A 22,179-nucleotide genomic window follows, 5' to 3' on the forward strand; every position below is an offset into this window, starting at 1 on the left:
TTCGGGTAGTGGAAAGCGGGATATCAAATCCAAACTCTTCTTCTTCTTCTTCTTCTTCTTCTTCTTCTTCTTCTTCTTCTTCTTCTTCTTCTTCTTCTTCTGTCGCTGCTCTTACTCCAGCCTACACACAGTTGTCTTGAAGGGAACCCGTATGCAAGAATAAACTGCACATGTTCAGGGGTCTCACCTAACTGGGACACCCAGTTGTTCGGTGTTCCTAAATAGGAGCATCTGCTCGTGGGTAGCTATTCTTTTGCAGACAACTGTGTACAACAGGAGGCTGAGTTCGCACTATGATGTGGCATCGGGGTGGGTGGCCTGAGAAGCAGTGCCCTGCTCCATCTTGAAACAGGGCGCCCTGTGTGAGAGTAATGCACAAGCAGAGCTGTATCCTTTAATTGACTAAAGATTTCTGTGCTAAGATTCATGCTGCTTTGGCCCTGAAAGCTCGCTCACTACCCTCTTTAAGCTAACAAACTTGTCCATCTGCCTTGCTCTCTCAGAAGTGTTGCAGCAGAAAGGGCAGCAAAATCCGGCCAAGTCAGAGACACATTTAAGGCATCGTAGAGGCCTTTTGAGAAGGAATGTTGTACCCATTTCCTCCTCCCTCTCTAATCAGGATAGTATAGTTCATTCCAAACATCAGCGCCCCTTTGCACTTATTTCTCAACAAAGAAGTATTTCCATAAGATGAATATTTTCTTGTAGGTTTTTTTTTTTTTTTTAAAGTAGGGCTGACTTCTTGGTAACCAGAATTATCATGGCCTAATGAGCTGTACTCCCTGCTGTCCTGGCATTTATGGACCAGAAATTGCAGAGAGTTCCTTGGAAACTGCTCATAGCACATGTCCTGTAGGTGTCATTTCTAATGACACAAGGAGAGAGGGAGAGAGGGAGTGCGAAATGGGGGCAGAGGCATTGTATTCCATATGAGTGCATATAAAGCACTATGGCAACAGGAGACAAGACCAGTGAAGGCGCCACACTGAGTGAAGCCTTCCCCCCCCCCCATCCATCAGTTGTGATAGCAGGCAGTGTCACCTCGGCTAGTTGCCATGTGAGACAACTAACAGTATTTTTGTGAAAAGAAACTATTTGTTTAATCTGTGATCACGATAAATCTGTTCTGTCTTTATTGAGGCTTGCTACACGAAAGTTAGGGGTGAATGAGATCCCACTGCCTGCAGATGTCTGTGGAGTGTTTCAAATTTCAAAACAGTGTTTGTTGGTTTGTTTTTTACATGTATATCCCATGTTTCTATAAAAGTACTCAAGGTGGCGTACAGTAAATAAATTAAAACAAGACACAGTAATAAAAGCACAGTGCAAATGCAACCATCTTAAAATACTACGATTAAAAAAGAGAGGCAGTTCCAGCATAAAACCGTTTAGAGACCATAGTCTACAAAAAGTGGCTGAAATAATGCACTCTCCGCTAACCATATAAAGCCCAGCAGTGAAGGAGGCAGGTGGACTTTCCTTTGAAGGTGTTCTAGATCAGGGGTTGCCACAAATGAAAAGCCCTGTTTGTGGTAGTTACATGCCGTATTTCTGATGGTGTGGGGAGCCGAAGCAGGACTGTACATGATGATGAGTGGAACTGCTCCAGGAAGGCTGTATATAGAGGAAGATGATTCTTAAGGTACTTTGGCCCCAGGCATATCTTTATGGTTTTAAAGATCAAAAGCAGCACCTTGAATTGGTACCAGAAATGATTTGGCAAGCAGCGCAGCTGGTACAAGATCTTTCAAATTTGATCCAATCAATGGCCAGAAGTCTTGCAGCTGCATTAGAAAGTCGGAGCTTCCGAACTCTTCTCAAGGGCAGCCCAGGCACATGGAGCTCATTATAGTATTCTAATCTGTAGGTGACTGAAGCATGAAATAACTGATGAAGATATCTTCCTTCCAAATAGTTCACATTTGGCATATAAGACAGTGATGGTAGGAACTTCAGCATCCTGAAGCATTTCTTCAGCATCCTGAAGCGTTTCCAAATCAAGGAATACTCTGGGAATCATAGTAGCATGATAGGAAAGCTTAAGTTGGAAGCATAGTTACTATTCATTTGGTGCTTTTTACTAAGTGCTCAAAGTGCTTTGCACACATTCGTCTCAGCATGCCTTACAACTGCATTGTAAGGTAGGTGATGGTTGAATCCGAGATCCAGTGCAGGCTCCTTCTGGCGGGTGGGAGAGATAGCCAATTATTGCAGATAGCTTCCTTCCCCCTGCAGTCCCCTTGACAGTCCCAGGGGGCACAAAGGTTTGCAGGGGGGAGGAAGAATTGGCAAAAGCTACCGTCCCCATGAGCAGAACTCTGTTCAGTGAACATCCCCGCAGTGGAAGCTTAGTTAGAATCCAAGCCATTCATTCCACTGTATTAGCTTTAAGGTAGTTAATGAGGCAAAAGAAGAAGCATTTTTATCAAGGAGTGACCATGTAGGAAAACAGGGCTGTTGTTTTTTAATGCGTAGTGGCATTTAAATTAATGTTAATAATAACTGCTGTAAAAAAAAGGCTTCTGTGCCCACATAGAATGTTTTTTTTTTCTAAAGCATACCGGTAACTTCGTTCTTGGAGAAATAGGAAACAGATTGTTACCTTCCCTCTCTCTCGTTCTCCACTGCATGGTCTTAGGCAGCTCACTGGTTTATAACAAAAACGCTTAAAAAGAGATGTCACCGTGAAGTTGCTGAGCTGGAATTCATTTACAGATCTGACACTATCTGACTTCTGCTCAGTACTGTTTGGGAGGAAGAGCTCAGCTAGAAAATAATTTTCCATTGTTAAGTGTTCGTGCGCATTACTATTTTTGCTTTGCCAGTTCATAGCGATCACACCCTCTCTGATTAAATTGTTCATCCTTTTCAGTGGACCTTGTTTACGTTGAACTCAGCACAGCAATGTGCCACACCTTTCCCTTGCTTTGATGGACTTTCTGGTCTCAGTTTATCATAACATCCCCAACTCTCCCGCCTGTACCTTTGTGTACATCTCTGTATATAATAAAATGTAAGAATGTCACCACACGGTCCTCATTGGAGGATATGTGGTGCCTCGTCCTTTATTTGCATGAAGTCAGGGCAGGGTAGGGAAGGAAGAGTGAATGAGGCTGCAGACAAGGGAGTTAGAAGGCAGTGAAACCAAGAGGGGAAAGTTTAAAACAAGGGCAGAGGTTTGAGTGAAGCAGGGATGGACAGAAACTTAAGAGGGGAAAAGTGGTCATTTTAAACAACAGCAGAGATTTGAATAAAGCAAGAATCTGGATACACGGCGGGGGAAAGTGATGATTTTAAACAATGGCAATGACTTTAGTAGAGTAAGTAGGGAGTGACACTGAATGGGGGAGAGTGCCAATTTTTAATAAGGTTTGAATACAGTGAGAAGGGAGTTTGGAAAGGCTACGTTGTGTTAGCTTTTTTGTGTACCCACCTCTCTTATTTCTCCTTTGTTAAAACTATTTTTTTAAAGAAAAACCATCAGTGTTTCTCCACCCCTACATTACTCTGCTGTTGTTTAAAATAGTCCCTTCTTTTTTCCTTTCAGCGTTTCTCCCTTCTCGCTATACTCAGACCTCTCCCTTTTCCATTCCTTAGCAGCCCCATGTGAAAAAGATAAAGGGTGCAGAGCCCCCAAATTTCCCATAGTACCATCACACAATGTATTTCACTCTTGGTACTATGCCGTCTTCAGATTCAGTGTAGCAATTGAGAACATGAATTTTCATTTCAATGAAGCATGGAAATGGGAGTGATCTGTGTGCAGGAGAGAGTTGAAAAAAGTAAGGAGGGTGGAAAGGAAAAGGGAGTGAAGGTGAAAATGTGATAATATTTAAACTTAACAAGTGTTTTTTTCTTCAGGTGTCTTCATTTATTAGTAACACTTGAAATTAAGGTCTGTTTCTCCCCCTCTCTTCCCCCCCTCCATTTATTCAATGTTCTGTCTTTGGTGAGGCCCAAACCTCCCTTCAGCTTCACGAGAGGATCCAGTCTTCTAGCATGGATGCCAAGTTGGAAGCACTGAAAGACCTCGCTAGTTATTCACGTGATATAACGTTTGCCCAAGAATTTATCAATCTAGACGGCATTTCACTCCTGACGCAGATGGTGGAAAGTGGCACTGAGTGAGTATTTCAACACACGCACATTTTCTTAGTTGTTGCTTGGATAAGCTAGTAAAATTGCATTTGTTGCTCATTTAAAAGTAAGTCATGTTTAGAAGCCACAATTTCTGCTCTTGTTCCTTGGAAAAGAATGAGTATTTCATGAGAGGCGAGTTAAAGAGAAGTAGTTCTCTGATGGAGGAATGTTTGTTTGTGTTATCTGCCACTAGAAGTCCTGAGATCTATTCATCGCCTTATGCCCGTTCTTAAATAGTTACCACATGATGTTTTAAAAGTATAGACAATTCGGGGAATGTTAGAAAACCCTCGGAAATCCTGCAAGCTTTATAGTAAAAATTTATGGTTGGGGGTGGGGTGGGATATGCAGGCACAATTCTGTGGTTCTACAAACTTCCAGTAGCTAAACCATGCTTCTTGCCTGAATTACAGTTGGAGCCACAATGCAATCTTGCACCCCAAAGTTTTGCTTTTACAAGATGTAGGACTAGGGATGATATGCCTTCTGGTAAGCTCCAGCCCTGTGTGCTTGCTTGCATGATTTACGCATCATAATGTGGGTCCTGACTGAACAAGGCAAACACAGAGCTGTGAGCTAGGCAGCGGTTCAGTGAAGAACCTCTCCTTAAAGCAGATAATTCTGCTGTCTTTGGAGCAGTTCAGTATCTCAGTCAGTCTGATTTAGAGATGCAACAGAATTACCTTCCCCTGGAAGAGTCTGATTGGAAGCAAGGAAGGTCAGAGCACCAAATCACGTAGAGAGGAAATGTGTCGACTCCTTTGTGGATAGATGTACATATTGTTAAACCTCAGTCTTTTCGATGAGCCAGATTTTTTTTGTGTGTGTGTGGGAGGGATACCCACATTGTGAGAATGAAATACCGTATTTAATATTGCATCAAATTTAAAGGCTGTGGCTATATAAATAGCATAGCATTCCAGAGTGTCTTAACAAAATCTGAATGTGTGGTTCATCAGTGTTGAAAATACATGTTTAAAAATGCATTTTTGACATTGATTTCAACTGAGTACTGTCAGCTTCAGTCGCTTGTTGTAAGAGGAAGGAAGGAGAGTTTCTCTTCCAGAGTCATTATATGCACCTGCTATCTCCTTTATGCTCCATCAAATTTGATGTGAAAGTCTCACTGTGGTATCCATGTGCCCAGTGCAAATGGCAAGACCCATGCCAGTAGCAGTAATTCATGGGGATGTGTGTTTATGTGTGTTTGTGCAGGCACATGTCATAACACACACAATTCATGTGTTACAGAGCAGCCATTTAGTTGCTGTAATAAATGTGCATGTGAGACCCATCCCACTTGTGTTGGAATCCCATGGAAGGGAGCAGACTCCTTCCTAGGATGGCCAGCACAGATCTGGAGAGGTTCGCAGGGACTAGCTGATTTGCAGCTCCCTGCCTTTAGGGATGGGAAACTGTGGTCCCCCAGATGTTATTGGATCCTAGCACTCATCAGTCCCAGCCAGTATGGCCAGTGGTCGGGGTGATGGGAGTTGTGGTCCAACATGTGGTGGTGGTGGAATGGAGTTACAGAACTACCTTCTTCCTGCTATTACGAGAATTCCCCTCCCCACTTGTGTAGGTCACAATAGCCTTGGTAGCAGACAAGGGAGAAGTGCGCTGCACCTTTACTTTGGAGATGCATGTGCCTCTTCTTTGTGTGTTTGAAGGAAATTGTTCATGAACCTGAATGAAATGACTTGCACCAAGAGCGTTCCAGATAAATAATTCCTTTCCCTGCAGCATGTTTTAATTCTGCTAAGGACATTGCCGCAGTGGTTGTAAGGCTAAATAACAGGAATCTCTCTCTCTCTTACTGTGTGTGTACTATATAAATGGATCCACCATTATTGTGTTTTATGTGGTACACTTTCCTTTCATGCAGGCCCCAGTTTCTGCATTCCCCTCTCCCCTGTCTGCCACTGCCTGACCCCCTGCGGCCCTCTTCCAATTCAAAACTTGCCAGAATATTCCAAGTTTTGGGAAATGCCAGTCTTGCAGCCACCGCATATTGTCACGGTGTTCTCTGTTTCTGCAGATTTAGCTGGGAGTTTCCTTGGGGGCAGATTTAGGTTCTTCCTTACAAAACAGGTCCAGCCGAGCCCTGAGCCACAGACAATCATTCTCTGTTCCCCCTAAGACATCCTAACTGAACTTGAAAGCAAGGGGCCTTCTTGATCTATAACCAGAGGCTTTGCCAAATAAGCCACAAAGGAGTTGGTCTCGTCAGAGCTGGCAAAATTTGTCTCAGCTGGAAGTGGCTCCTGGCAGATAGTAAGGGTGCACATTCAGCAAGTACTAAGCCTTTGTGGCTTGAGGAATTCCAAAAGGAGCTGCTGTCCTTTTGGTAGAGAGCCAGCAATGTAATCCAGAGTCCCTTCGAGGACAAACAGTGAGCATATTGTGGTAGGCAAATGTCTAAGCAAGTATCCTTTCACTATTATTCCATAACATTATATTGCCATTCTGTTTCAGATTTTCTTCTTCTGTTAAAATTAATATGAACAAAAGTCTGTGGCTCATTTGGACTCTTGAGTTACAGAGTCTTTTAAATGGCATTCGATTTTTCTCACAGACCACTCTGAATTATTGGGATCCTTCTGGCCCACTAATTTTAGAGCATCATTGTTCAGCGCATTACTGTTCATATAACCCCCAGAAGGCAAATATTGTGACTTTAGCCTTCAGAAATAAAATCATGCAGAATCAAGTCATGCCCAGTCTGGTTAACCTCACAGCAACTTTGCTGACAAGCAAGATCATTTGAATTCCCTTTGTTTCCCTATATGTTGTGTTTAGGAAGTTCCAGGGAGAACCGTCAAATTAGAGCACTGATTCCTTCCCCTTCCGACTTGATGTAACAGGAGAAATGTATTAAAATCACAGATTTAACCAAGGGTTAAATTGGTTTCATTGCACAATGCTGTTATTTCTGCCACATATAAGTAAGGTTGAAAGGGGCACCATTACCTACAAAGGTTGTGCCTCAAATGCCAAGGGTGGTGGTGGTTGTTGTTGTTGTTGTTATTAGCAGATGATTAAAAGAGCCACCTCCCTTCAAGTAAAACAAACAAACTCCTGTTCACATATGTGATGCTTTTGACTCAGCACTTTATGTTCATGCATTATGAAATTTACACCTCAGGTGCTCTGATTCAGGATATAGCTGGCCAAAAACTTGTCCTTCACAACCAGTATATTGCACAATTCCCATTAGTTGCCATAGGGCTTATCCTGAAGGTGTTAATAGAGGATTATGCCCATAGATTCCATCTTGAGGGGATGGGCATTTAAAAACTCCCTACTGTATTAATATATGGCTTGAATTAAGCAAAACAGTTGTACACTCAATGTTATTGCTTATACAAATTGTGTGTCTGTTCTGTACAGCCTGCTTATTTCAGTGGTTGGTATGACTAACCTTCATAACTAGTGCTCACAGGGACATCTTAGCCATTGAGGCTACTGGCGCAAGGCAGTGCCGCTCTCGCCCACCTCTTCTCGGGCTGTGGATGCGGGGAGGCCATTGGTGAGCTTGCCGGCGGCGCTGCAGCCAGGGCCCCCTGTACGGCAGTGCTGCTTCGGCCGAACAGGCGGAGGTGGAGCACAGCTGGCAGCACCCCCACCCGCCCCTCTGCGCCCTCCAGCTGCCCACCACGCCTGGCCCTACCCGGTGGAGTGCGAGTTCAGCATCAACCGCCCACCCTGCCACGCCCTCCAGCTGCCTGCTGCGCCTGGCCCTGCCTGGCGGAGCGTGAGGGGCGCTGGAGGGATCTTCGCGCCAGGGCACCGGATTTACTTAAGACGGCCCTGAGTGCTCAAGTTCTGCAAATAAGCTCACCAAAGTTCCTAGTCTGAAGAAGGTTTTACTAGTGTTTCCTGTTCCTGTGGTTACCAGGCTGTTGCTTAAATACAAGGCTGTTTTATCGAGAGTGTACCATGCAAGTGAAGCATTCGTCTTATTCACACACTTGTACATTTTCACATTTTGTTATAGTGATTTGTAGTGGTTACCAATGGAGTTTCTTGATATTTTTGAATTAGGTCACACATTGCCGTGGGATTTGGTGCAAATATTGTGAAGCACAAGAAGTCAGGCGGCCACGGAAAGCAATTCTTTGCTGCCACAGGCAGAGTTCTTAGGAGTGGCAGGAGCTGGCCAGTGCCAGATTTACGTATAAGCTAGACAAGCTATAGCTTAGGGCCTCACTCTCTTGGGGGCCCCAAAAAAATTAAAGAAAAGAAAACGATGTACGTTTCCAAAATATAAGATAAAAAACAAATAAAATAAAACCTACATACAACAACAGTGTTTTGTGTTGTGTGGGCTCCTATGATGTAATTAATGGGTCCCGCCTGCTAACCTGCTTCCTAAAATAAGACTAGTTTGCTCACTTCTATATATAGGGTGCCTACATTCTGCATGGACTGGTTGCAAATTACCATATAGCATATATTAAACACAAAAAAGCAGCAATTTGTTGTTGACAAAGGACAGCTGGAGATATAAAGGGCCCCATTACCTTCAGTAGCTTAGGGCCTCATCAAACCTAAATCTGGCCCTGAGCTGGACCCATAGTGTGCTAACGCAGTGTTTTTCAACCTTTTTTGGGCAAAGGCACACTTGTTTCATGAAAAAAATCACGAGGCACACCACCATTAGAAAATGTTTAAAAAATTAACTGTGCCTATATTAACTATATATAAAGTAATTCTCTTGAATAGGAATCAAATAAACACAAAGAAAGTATTTTATAATTCTTGGACTTAAGAGCAGGGGTCCCCAAACTAAGACCCGGGGGCCGGATGTGGCCCAATCACCTTCTAAATGCTGCCCGCGGATGGTCCAGGAATCAGCGTGTTTTTACAGAATTGGAACCTGTCCTTTTATTTAAAATGCATCTCTGGGTTATTTGTGGGGCATAGGAATTTGTTCATATTTTTTTCAAAATATAGTCCAGCCCCAAGTAAGGTCTGAGGGACTCTAGTCTTGTACCTGAGTGACTTTTTGTGACAAAGACATGAGTGGAGAAGCTCCTGAGACATCCTGACATGATATAATTAACTGCCATGCCACACTTGAGAGCCCAGCCAATGTGGTGTTTCCCTTTTTTGTGATGATCTTGTGTACAATTCACGGCAGTGGTTGTCCACATACCTGTGCACGGCAGTGGTTGTCCACACCGTGCTGTCCCCCTGGGACCCTCACCATGGGCAGTGCCCTGGGACGCTTGACTTGCCCCCCCCCCCCAGCGGTGCACAGCATGTGTGCTGCTTAGGGTGCTGGAGCAGCTAGCTCCTCCTCTGGCAATTAGGCTTCCTTGGGTTTTTTTTTATTCCTCCCTCCCTGCTTTTATTTTGGGGGAGAACATAATAAAGAGCAGGATCACTTCTGGTGAAGTCTGTAAAACTTAAGAGTCGGAGCATCTCACAATAATTTATTTGGTTATAAAAACAAAAGCATGTGCTTCAAAAATATCCACTTCAGCCCCTGGTCTCCTTTAAATAATGATCTTTAAAATGACAACAGTATGATGCAACATTGAACAAATTGGGCAGGTGTGTCCAAGCATCTCAGAACCACAGTTTTCAGTTAGGGAAATTAGTGATGTTTGTTTATAAGATTGTTAAGGCTCCAAAACTATAACGAATGACCAATGCATAAGGTTTGCACTGATGGACACAGAAAGCCCCTGCTGCCGCTTCAGCCTCCCTCTTGCCGCCTTCAAACCTCTTCCCTCGCTTGACCACCAGAGCTGCCTCGTGCCCGCTACTTACCCGCCACGTCCCCTCAGGGCGCCGGCCGAGCAGCGCAGCCGAGCGAGGAGGTTGCGGGGGAGGCGGCGGCGGCAGCGAGACCAACTCGTCCTCCTCGCGCCGCCAAAATCTCACGCACGCGCATGCCACCAAGCGCCATCACCACACACGCCTTCGCGCCTTTATAGCACGTTGCCGGCCCCGCCCCTCACCCCGCGTTGGCCCATTTCCCAGTCACTTTAACGGGATCGCACTCCTATTGGGAAAGAAGCTGCAACCGGACTTCTTCTCCCTCCACTTAGGAGCAGCCCAAGTTCCCAAATCCGATTGGCCTCGGAACCCCACTTGCGACAAGGCGCGTGCGGAGCGCAGGACCCCTTCAGGGCCACGCCGACGGCCGAGGAGGCGGGGAACTCCGGCAGGCCGGAGGGCGCAGACGATTGGCTGGCGGGAGGGCGAAGGAAGGAGGGAGGCACTTTTGAGGCAGCCGGCGTCTCTTTTCGGCTCTGTGTACAAACGCGCGGGCTGACCCTGATTAGCTGAAGGAAGGCAACAACAACGGCCGGGACGTTTTTCCCACGGCACACCAGGCAACATCTCGCGGCACACTAGTGTGCCGCGGAACAGTGGTTGAAAAACACTGTGCTAACGGGACGATGGTAAATTTTAGAGTTTTAAATGCTCATAGAGCATGTGTTTGTGAGGGACTTGAGGGCTGTATCTACACAGATATTAAAAAACGCTATAAAGGAAAGCTACAGGGGATAAAGATCTCCCAAGGCAATCTGCCATTAACTGTGGATTCTGCTCCACAGCACCATCTGGTGTCACATTTTATAACACATTTTAAATGTTATAAATTAACCTGTGTAGCTGAGTCCATCATATTGTGGTTATGATTCTGTGGTTTTTTTGGTGTGGAGCGGCCAATTGTAGGGTTACACCCCACCTTTTCCGTAAGGCTTTGAGCTGCTCACACAAACATTTATCGTTTTATATCCTAAAAAGAGAGAGGGGGAAAAACAGAGCTTTCTACAATTTAAAAAAATGTTTTTATTTATCTGAACAGTATACACTTTACTAGCATACAAGAATAAAGAAGTAAAGGAAAACAGAACAGTTTAAATTAAACAAATTCACACACGAAAGTATAAATTTGGGTCATTTCATTCACATTATTGTGAAAAAATTACAGTTACTGTATATTCTGGCGTATAAGACTAATTTTTAATCCAGGAAAATCTTCTCAAAAGTCGGGGGTCGTCTTGTACGCTGGGTGGAGAATCTGCGGTCAAGTATATCTCAAACTCTATATTTTAACTGGAAAAGTTGGAGGTCGTCTTATACGCCCAGTCATCTTATACGCCGGAAAATACGGTATTGGTGTGGGGGGGGGGGGGCGTTTTTTTTTTTTAGAGATTTGTTTTATTTGTAAATATCATGATACAGTCCTCAAGGTCTTATGCTAATTCTCCCTTAAAACTTACTAAGAATTACAAATAGTAGCTTATTTCATAGTTGATGAAAACCAGTCTTTTTTTTTTTTGCTTGTCATCTATACCAGTGTTTTTCAACCTTTTTTGGGCAAGGGCACACTTGTTTTATGAAAAAAATCACGAGGCACACCACCATTAGAAAATGTTAAAAAATTTAACTCTGTGCCTATATTGACTACCATATAAAGTAATTCTCTTGAATAGGAATCAAATAAACACAATTTTTCCCATGGCACACCAGGCAACATCTCGTGGCACACTAGTGTGCCGCGGAACAGTGGTTGAAAAACACTGATCTATACGTCAGTTTTTGAATACCTCAGTTTTTGAATTCATTTTTCAGCAATAGCTATGGCCCAGATTCAACTATACCATAAATCCCTCTAAATATTTCCATGCTCTTGTGATCTCCATCCTGGCAGCTAGCAGTAACTGTGTAATTGCTGCTAGCTGCCAGGATGGTTATCGCAAGAATTGACCCAAATAGCCTTCATTTTGGCCATCCTATGCCCCCAGGAGCATTGGTATCGGTTATTGCTTTGTTAATTGATTGATTGATTGATTTCTAGGAGCACCGGCCCTAAATATTCCATTGGTGTTTCTCCAAAGAACCAAATTGTCCCTTGGAAGCTGCTGACAGACTCCTTGGTGGTTGGGATGGAGTTAACTGCTACCTGAGCCAGCAGACTCCCAGGTCTGGTACCTGGCTGGAGGGTGGAGCTCAGAGGTCCATGCGTCCAGCAGCTATTTTGTTTCTTATGGCTGATGTCTGTGCCCGGATGAGCCTTCTGCTTGTTTCTGTGACAAGTTTGAGAGACAGCTAAAAAGGATTGTATGTCCCCAGAAACTTCTGGTCTTTGGCTAATAGGGGAAGTCATACTGCTGTCCCCCATGGTGGTGAGGTCCTGGTATACAGGCAACGTTCTTAAGCGTTCCTTAGAAAAATAAGCAATCTCTCTCCCTCTGCCACCCTCCCCTTTTCTGTGAGATTTTGTTGTTGAATTAAAAGGTATATCGGGTTGCTTTGCATTGTATTCTTCCAAAGAGCATTAAAGCGTGTTATTAACATTTCAAGTCTGCTTCAGTTGAATTATTTCCAACTATAGTTCCTCTGGTGGTGTTCAATTGGCCTTGTAAAACTCAAATGCGGATTAGCAGGAAAATGTCTTAACAATGTTTCTCCTTATCTGAAAGTTTTTAAATTTTTGCAGACGATATCAGAAATTGCAGAAGATAATGAAGCCCTGGTAAGAATCTGATTGGCTCGTCACCCTGCAAACTTCCTCCTCTTTGCATGATTAAATTCCAGGCCTTCCTGCTGATTTTATTTATTTGAATACCTGTGCATATTTTGATCAAGCAAATCTGCTTCTCTTTCCTGCTCTTTAATGCCACATGCCACAGATTTATTATGGAGCTTTCAGTTATTTATTTTTATTTATTTTTGCACTGCTTGTGTAATGAATGCTTTGTTTTCCTATACCTCCTGTAGCTATTTGCTGGCGCTGTCTCCTTTTGGCTTTTCTTTTTTGCTTTGAGCTACCAACCCTCTTACATGAATATCCTACAGGTATGTTCCCACCTGGTGCATCTGGGAAGCTGATGGGTTAGTAATAAACTTGAGAGTCACAGTCATTTTAACTTCTAGCACCAGGTAAAATGGTTTTGGAACAGTAGAGAAATTGCAGTATCATATATTTTCTGAATAAGCATACTTTTGATTAGTGGTATGCTGACTCAAATTAATCTTAAACCTACTGATAGTACAGAAGTTCAGTTCAAGTTAAAGGAAAAAAGGTTTCACTTCTAACCAGCTAACTTATTTCTGAATGTTGAGGTAGTAATGATAATAGCTTAGTTTCTGGGGAAAATAAGGACTAGATAAAAAGCATTTGAATCTCAAGGGACATAATTTGTTCTAGCCCCTGCTGATGCATGATTCTTATTCATGCTGGTTCTTGACATTTCTCAGTTTTGTGATCATGAAAGCTGGTGGCTGCAGTAGAGTTTCCTGTGTCTTATTCTCTCCTTTCAAGACTGGTCTACAGTATGCCTGAAGAAGTTTTGGCATAACATTTCTTGTTTCTAAGTTTGTACATGCAGTGTCAATGCATCACCAATGACTACACCGGGATCCCTAAATTTAGAGTAATTCTATGAAAGTGCTATTTCTCTGAATAAAAGGAAAGACTTCTGTGTTCTGCTAAAGTAGGACTTTCATACTGAGTAAGTGTATATTCTGGGGATTCTTGCATGTTGACTGTTTTCATATGAGCAGTTTTCTGCAAATGCCTCTCCTCTAAGTGGAAGAAATTGGTATCTGCTTGAAGTTACACTAGAATAACTCCCAGGTGTGATACTAGAACTTGCTATATGCACCATTAAATTCAGCGTGGAGCTCTGTTGGCTGCTGCTGTTGCCATTAGACACACTAGCTCAAATGTGTAAGATCAGGATGTAATGCTGTTACAAACAATGCTAGAAATTGTTTTGTGTTTTTTTTTTAAACGGTGTTGTCATGCGCTAATAGGCTTTGTAGCAAGGTTTGCCTGGAGGTACCGTAATCTTGGGCTGAGCGGTGGGTTCAAAAGGCACTCAGGCTGCCATTGTCTAAGCTACTCCTGCTCCTTCGTCTGATTAACTGCTCTGATGAGAAGGTAAAGGGAAACAGGAAAGAATCAGAAACAAAGTAAATATCCAGGAAAAGTGGAGACAGGAAGTCAAATAGGTAGCAGTCCAAGGGAAGGAAGGAGGGTTGGAACAGTGAATGGTCAAGAGGAGAAATCCTGTAGAAAGGATGTGCTTGGAGACAGAATGGCCAGAGAAAATGGGTGCCTGTGACCATGTAGTGCAGTGCAAAATATAGTCACAAGTTACTTTGAAATAGTTTGCACTCCAAAGCATTGGGCTCATAAGCTCCCCCTCCCTTTTCCCATGTGACTGGGAAGAAAGACTATGCTGGCGCTTATTTCATTTCCTAGAATTCTTGGTTTGTCCTTGCATATCAACCAAAGAATATAGTTTAAAACTAACTGGTCATTCTCAAAACAAGTCTGCTTCAAACCCGTGGGCTCTGATGCTGCTTTGTTATTTAGCGAATCAGAATTTGTTTTAAAGCACGATCCTGGTTTGTACATAACAGCAAGTCAGGAATCATGGGAAATGGACCCATGGAAATGGTTGGAGTCCTCCCAACTGCTCAAGGAAGAGCACTTAACACATAGTGAATTAAATTAATGGGCCCTAAAGCATCAACGGGGACACGGGTGGAGCTGTGGTCTAAACCACTGAGCCTAGGGCTTGCCAATCGGAAGGTTGGTGGTTCGAATCCCCGTGACAGAGTGAGCTCCCATTGCTCGGTCCCAGCTCCTGCCCACCTAGCAGTTCAAAAGCACGTCAAAGTGCAAGTAGATAAATAGGTACCACTCCGGTGGGAAGGTAAACGGCATTTCCATGCGCTGTTCTTGTTTCGGTGTTCCGTTGCACCAGAAGCGGCTTAGTCATGCTGGCCACATGACCTGGAAAACTGTTTGCGGACAAATGCTGGTTCCCTCGGCCAGTAAAGCAAGATGAGCGCCGCAACACCAGAGTTGTGCACAACTGGACTTAAATCTCAGTGGTCCTTTACCTTTACATTTAAAGTATCAACACTTGCACTGAATGGTACATCTGACTACTGAAAGATGAACTTCATGTGACAGTGGATTGTAAGCTCTGTATTGATTGCACAGCGCAATTGGAACCAGACTTCAGTTTCTAATTCTACACGTGGACGGCCTGCTTGGGAAATTCCAAGAATTTACCTCACACTGAAGCAGAGAACAAGAAGTCACATGAACTGCTGAGTCCTGCAGAGCTGTTTGGTTGGCATCATCACTCAGCAAGCAATCTCTGAAACTAATTTGAACAATTTTAGATGAACTTGGTAGTAAGACGGACATAGTAATAGAAATTATTTTAGCTTTCCATTCTGATCTGGTGAGCTGCCCTTGTGCCACAGCTTTTCAAATAACATTTTTGTGCTCTAGTTTTTCCGTGCTTTCATATGATGTAGCAATCGCAACACACACAATATGTCCAGGTAGGGAATTGCAGGTATTCCACCACATGTGACTAATTCAGACCTGTCTGTCTTCCTGTATGCTCATGCTCGGAGAATTGCCTGAAGACGGCACGTCACACCATTCTGCTGTTGACGCTAAGTAGGTTTGGCTTTGTAAGCTGCCTGGATTTGACTGCCTGAGAACTACCAGTATAAATAAGCTGCTCTGAGCCTCTGAGCAGGCAGCTAGATATGTGCAATGCATGCCTGGGAAACATGCCTTCAGTGCAGGCAATGTGTGTTTGGCATGTATATACATTTCCTGCACAAAATGGAAAATTGTTTTCATTTTTCAATGTCTCCTTTGGACGGAGCTGTGGTTCAGTGGCAGAGCACGTGCCTGGCTTGCAGAAGGTCCCACAGCCCTCTGCTTAAAAGGACCACTGTATAGCAGATGATGTGAAAAACCTTTGCTTCCTGAGACCCCAGAGAGCTGCTGCCAGTCAGAGTAGCTAACACTGGGCTAGATGGACAAATAGTCTAACCTGGTATAAGGCAGCTGGCTAGCCATAAGGCTCTGTGTAGGAAATACTATTCAAGTTGTACTGTGGTTTTAGTGGTTTCTGTTGCTTGCTGAGGTATTTTAATGGTTTTATTCTTGCGTATTCTATAACTTTATTTATTTAATCTGCTGAGTCCTGCCCTGGTGAAAGGTAGATTATAAACATTTTTTTAATAAATAGGAACAGATAATGTGAAGCAAATGAAAGAATCAAGCTCACGAAACACAAACATATATACATCACTTCCAAGTTGGTGTATGCCAAAAGCACAATAGATTTGGGGTTAAACCACAGAGCCTTGGGCTTGCTGATCAGAAGGTCGGCGGTTTGAATCCCCACGACGGGGTGAGCTCCTGTTGCTTGGTCCCTGCTCCTGCCAACCTAGCAGTTCAAAAGCACACCAGTGCAAGTAGATAAATAGGTACCGCTCTGGCGGGAAGGTAAATGGTGTTTCCATGCGCTGCTCTGGTATGTTGGCTCTCTCGGCCAGTAAAGCAAGATGAGCACCACAACCCCAGAGTTATCCGCGACTGGACCTAACGGTCAGGGGTCCCTTTACCCTTTTACCTTTCAATAAGTCCTTTGTACGTTAGATCTCTGAGGAAGACTAACTCATGGTCAAAGCTGTTCTCACCTGTGGCTACCAAAAATGTTTTGTAAGGTTAAAAGGTGTACATTTAATTGCTTATATTTCTGATAACTTTAACCCAACTTGGCATTTTTAAAAGCCACATGTGAAGCTACCCTGCGTCTCCCTTTGGTCTGTGGTGACAAGCACCGTTAAACAGAAATAAGCTGAAGCTAGAGACTGCTTCTGCTTTGCCAGCAGTAGCTAGTTTTCTCTCTGCTTGTTCCCCTGCGGCCTTCCCCTGCAGTATTAACCTCACAACTGTTGCCTTAACTTAACATTTCCACTTTGGGCACTTGTTTGTACAAAGCAGATGCCAAAGGAATGTCGTTGACTGGAAACGGTTCTGGGCCACAGTGTGCAGGGGAAGTTCATTCCAGCTGCAGCGCCCAAGTGCACAGATGCGGCTGTAGCAAGGAGCCTCCATGAATCCCTCACTCTGTCGGCAGAAACAGGGAGAGGAAAGCAGCCTTTCTTTCCTTGCCCCACAAATGTCTCATTGTGCTGTGCCATTTGGATTCATATTTAATAATGAGCTAAGTTTGCAGCATTTGCCTGCCTGTTTACGAGGACAGGGTGCGGTTCATAAGATCCTGTTCTTGTTTTTATCACGTGCACATTTATTTAAGTTGGATTTGAATATATGCCCCCAACTATGCCATATAAATTGGATTGTGCAGTATATATGTATTCACTTAGATGTAAGTCCCACTGCGTAAAATTGGGCTTATTCCGGGGTCAGTGTGCACAGGATTGCAGCATCAGTACTTGAATCTTCTCTTCTGAAGTCTTAACTTTGGCCTGGAATAATTCTATCTCTTCGGTATTTAGAGTGGGTTTTTTTTTCTGCACTTGCCTTCCTGGGAAGATTTTCTGGTGCTGTGATGACACCTTGTGGGGAAAGCATTTAATTTTAAAATGGAACATGTGGAAACTGCAAGTGAAGCTAGATGTGATAATGGTTATCTCTCTTTGACACACAACTAATATCAGATTTGGTAATTTGGCAATTTTCAGGTTAGAGAAAGAAACCGTAGGGGAAAGGTTTTCACACAGACCTCACCAATGCACACTGCCCTGATCCAAAGCATACCCTTGTTGGGGGGATCTATTCAAAAACATGTTAGGGGATCTGGTTGCCTGTCCTTCACATCCCATGCAGTTTGGTGCTCTTTTTTAAAGGTTCCACTCGTTGTGCCCCTAAGTGAATATAAGGAACCATATATTGTGATCAGAGATTTCATGTGTTAAGTGTTGTATGAAGCATCCTCCTCTTTCTCATTCCTTTTTTCACCTGGTTCCATCCCTTACATAGGACTCCTCTGGGTGTGCAGAGATGCTAGATGAGCCGAGCAGCCCTTTGTGGTATTTCCGGTGCAAAGCTTCTCTCAGATTTGGCATCTCTCCCTGCATCGCTTCCTTTGTTCATGGCAAACCACAGAAAGCTAAGTTCAGATGTGGTCCCAATCCAGGAAGGGAATTGGAGGGGGGGGAGCATGTGCAACAGGAAATATTACATGACCTAACTCTTTCCAAAACAAAATAAAAAATTAAAAAAATCCTCCCAGTAGCACCATAGAGACCAACTAAGTTTGTTCTTGGTATGAGCTTTCGTGTGCAAACTTAGTTGGTCTCTAAGGTGCTACTGGAAGGATTATTTATTTATTTTTTTGTTTTGACTATGGCAGACCAACACGGCTACCTACCTGTAACTGTAACTCTTTCCAGCAAGACTTCAGAACAAAATTTTGGAAGGTGTCATATTTGCTGCTGCATGAGAGGAAGAGCAAATGCATTAATTTACTCCACACACACACACACACACACACACACACCTACACCTGGTGGTGGTGGTGAGCTGCATGCAATCCTAGCTCCCTCGTATATTTATCTGGTGTAATGTGAGTCCATTGCATGTGCATAGTAAATGCAGTTTGTTTAGCAGTTCTCAGTATTGCAGAATGCCTTCATTTCTTCCACTAGGTGTCATTGTACAACAGGCAGTTGCATGAGCTGGCTGTGCTCTGACACCGTGGTCAGCCGCAGTGTGCTGCTGAATACCAGTTGCTAAAAACCCCAGGGTAGGATAATGCTCTTGTGTTCAGGTCCTGCTCGCAGATTTCCCACAAGCATCTGGTTGGCCGCTGTGAGACCACGTTGCTGGACTCGATGGACCCTTGGCCTGATCCAGCAGGCTCTCCTTACATTCTTATTATGAGGTACTGATTAACCCACCCAGATAAGGTTTGTGATAGGTTTGATTCTGTGCAAACTGACACTATAAAGTCCACCACTAAATTTATTCAGTTGCTAAGAAACTGGAATTTGCTCATCACTGGAAATTCCAGCCAATATGATGACATAATGAAGGTTGCCATGGAGACAACTGTTCTGTACTGGTCCTGTGGTGCAGCCCATGGAGCAAGGAAAGTGGACAACTTGCTGTGACAAGTGTTGGAAGTGAAATGAGGCCTTTTAAGCCTCTTACTCCAGGTTACCTGTCCCTCCGGGGAGAATTAGATTCTCTTAAAGCATCTGCCCACTGGCCTGAAGATGGGCAGTTCTCCTGCGCTTCATAGTCTGTGCCGTTGGACTGGCAAGGTGGTGCGAAAGACATTTGTTTCTTCTGGCACAGGGGAAGGGGCTTGTGAATGTCTCGGCTCCTATCCAAAGGGCCCCAGTGTTATGGGAGTGGCTCAGTGAGCTCTTTCCTGCTAACTTTGGGTTCCATGAGCCCCTGATCACCAACAGCAGGCTTGGAGTCAGGACCCCAGTTTGGCTCCTTAGCCAGCGGCGCTGTAGCTTCCAATTCAGTGTGCTGGACTCCAGAGTTATGACTGTAAGTGTCTCTTTCTGTATGTTTTCCCCTGACTGAGCTTAAGGGCTTCTTGCTTTATGGGTAGTCTTCCTGGGTTGAATTATCATGAGCTATGTATTAAAGAAAAGCCTAGAGGTTTCTAGCTATGGTAGTTTTTTTTAATGGTGTAGAACAATTAGGGAGAAGATAGTTTTGCAGCAGAGTTCCATTTGTGTAAGAATATGTCCTGATTTATATTAGATCTGCTAACTAGAACACTGTTCTTTTAAAAAATGATGATAAAAAACCCACACATATGCATAGTGTATCTCCCCCCCCCCAGAAAAAACCCCTGGAGGCTGTTCCCATAGGGTTTAGCTAGTGGTTTTCACATGGGGTGGGTGTGAATTTGTCAGGTTGAGGTTCTGTAGATGTGCGCCTCATTCCTTAACTATCGTTGAGAGCTCACATGTGCCCTCCCCTATCGATCCTGAATTCCAACACACCAACCCTGGCTGGCCATACTAGTGGTGCAACAATAAAACTGCTAGCATATTTGCAAAGCTAAGCAGGGCCCGGTATGGCATCAAATTGGATGGGGGACTGTGTGTTGAGATTCCTGCGTTGCTAGGGGTTGGACTAAATGACCCTCATGGTCCCTTCCAACTCTCTAATTCTATTATTCTGTGTTAGCACTGGCAATAAACAGAGTGTTTTGTTTGCTATGCTTTGGAAATCTGAATATGAAGCTCATTTCCAAACTCTGATTAATACTTACTTATAAGACCTTTACTAGGCATTTACATGTAAAATCGCGAGAGAAAGAATCACATACAGGAACTTCAAAATATGATGAAAGGTTTAATCTGGTAGAGAAAGGAGGGAAGAACATGATCCCATGGCCTGTTTTTGTGTTGGCTGGTGTTTGTCCAAAAGTGGGAAACTGTTTAAACAGCAATTGATCTATTATTGGGAAGAGAAGCAAGTCTTTCGTGGGTGTCCTGTCTTTGAATGAGCAGGCTGACACCTGCACAAGGTTATTGTTCTTGGGCGTTGGACAGCCTTTTCCCACACAGAATGCAGAAACACTTCCTTCCAGTTGATGCTGCTTTGGGATCCATGTGGAAATCACTTGATGCTTCTTTGCTGCACGGCCTTCATTTTATTCTGCTCCTGCCCCTTCTTGCGCATCTTTGCTTTGTTTTCCCCTTTTGCCCAAAGGTTTCCCACTGCTTTTTACATGGTTCTTCCCCCGCCCCACTTCTGCTTTGGCTCCTGTCTCTTCCAGCTTTGGAGACATGTTATCCTTCACTCTGACGGCTTTCGTTGAACTGATGGATCATGGAATTGTATCTTGGGACACATTCTCCGTGGCTTTCATTAAAAAGGTACAGTATGTTTATGCTTGCCATTAAGGGTCAGAGTAGATGTATTTATGCACACACATCTGTTCTGTTCATTTACAAAATGGGGGGGGGGGAGATGCCTGTTTGGGAGCTTTTCCATTCCAGTATCAACCTATTCTTGGAAGCTGCCTGGAAACACTGTGTGTCAGGCACCAGAATGACTTATTATTATTATTATTATTATTATTATTATTATTATTATTATTATTATTATTTTATTTTTTATTGAATATATATATATATACCGGGAGGTATCAGGGTGGTTCACAGAACAAAATCAAAATATAAAACCACAAAATATATAATCAAAATAACAACAACAACCCAATAACCCCCCACCCCAAAAGAAAAAAACACATATTTAAAAGGTATAGGATCCATAATATGGATAGGTGTTCCATAATATGACTGCAGTGGGGACAAATTATCGCAGAGAGGCATTTTCAAGCTGTCTCATGGTTGTGTTTCTGAAGTATACTCAAGAACCAGTTTGGTGGTGTTTTCTAGAAGGGTCTGGGAGGATCGATGTTCTAATAACATATCATGCTGATACCATGCTTGCTGGATATCATATGCAGGGTGCTGTGAAAATCACTGCATCTCAGCCTATCTTCATCGGTTTTTTGTTGAGGATAAAACGAGAACTCATAAGCCACACTGATCCTAGAGAATCGGTGTGACAAACCACTAAGCATATACTACTCGCAATCCGGCACAATTTCATTGCCGAACAAGAGAGCGACAACAACAAAAGCCAAGGGAATGGGATTTAATTGCTGCTAAGTTAACAGAATTTAGCCACAGCTCATTTCTTCCTAGGTTGTGCCGATGATGTTCATATTTGAGAGAATTTCTGTAATTTTATTAACTTACCTGTTAGTTAATGCTATAATGGCATAGGATGAACAATATTTGTAAGGCAAATTATGAATGATGTTGCAGCAGCCCTGCACTGAGACTTTTTCGTATGCGGTTGACCTATTTTGGAACAAGTAGATTCTGGAAAGAGGCCAGACAAGGCACAGAAGAGAGAACAGAATTCACATTATCTTATAATATCATTATGTAAGCATGTTAAGGAAACATTTCCCAATGGGAACTCTTAAGTTAATTATAAACATGCTTGTCTTGGGTTTGCAAGAGAAAAAGGAACTCCATAGCATAGTCTGCCAAAGAGAATTGTTGGGTGAATGGCTGTTAACCACATGCAGGCATGTAAATATAAAGCCTCTCTTTATATCTCTGAATATTTTGTGTGGTGCGTATGGCAGGGACAGGAGCAATATTCATTGACCCTTAACAGTGGTTTCGGAAGTGAAGTGAAGTGTTTTGTGCTTCCACACAGGCTAT

The 22,179-nt window shown here is 43.4% G+C and overlaps 1 protein-coding gene across 2 annotated transcripts in view; it reads left to right on the forward strand.

The window, feature by feature from the left end:
- ELMO1 (engulfment and cell motility 1) overlaps positions 1-22,179 on the forward strand; it is a 296,344-nt gene that overhangs the window by 87,135 nt on the left and 187,030 nt on the right. The window contains exons 6-8 of one of the 2 annotated variants that reach the window (XM_033165673.1): positions 3,955-4,124; positions 12,605-12,640; positions 20,712-20,811. In XM_033165673.1, coding sequence (XP_033021564.1) covers positions 3,955-4,124; positions 12,605-12,640; positions 20,712-20,811 — 306 coding nt within the window. The remainder of the gene's footprint in view (positions 1-3,954; positions 4,125-12,604; positions 12,641-20,711; positions 20,812-22,179) is intronic. The other variant, XM_033165674.1, reaches the window with a different exon arrangement.

The sequence above is a fragment of the Lacerta agilis genome, chromosome 12, assembly GCF_009819535.1.
Source record: "Lacerta agilis isolate rLacAgi1 chromosome 12, rLacAgi1.pri, whole genome shotgun sequence".
Taxonomy (NCBI): domain Eukaryota; kingdom Metazoa; phylum Chordata; class Lepidosauria; order Squamata; family Lacertidae; genus Lacerta; species Lacerta agilis.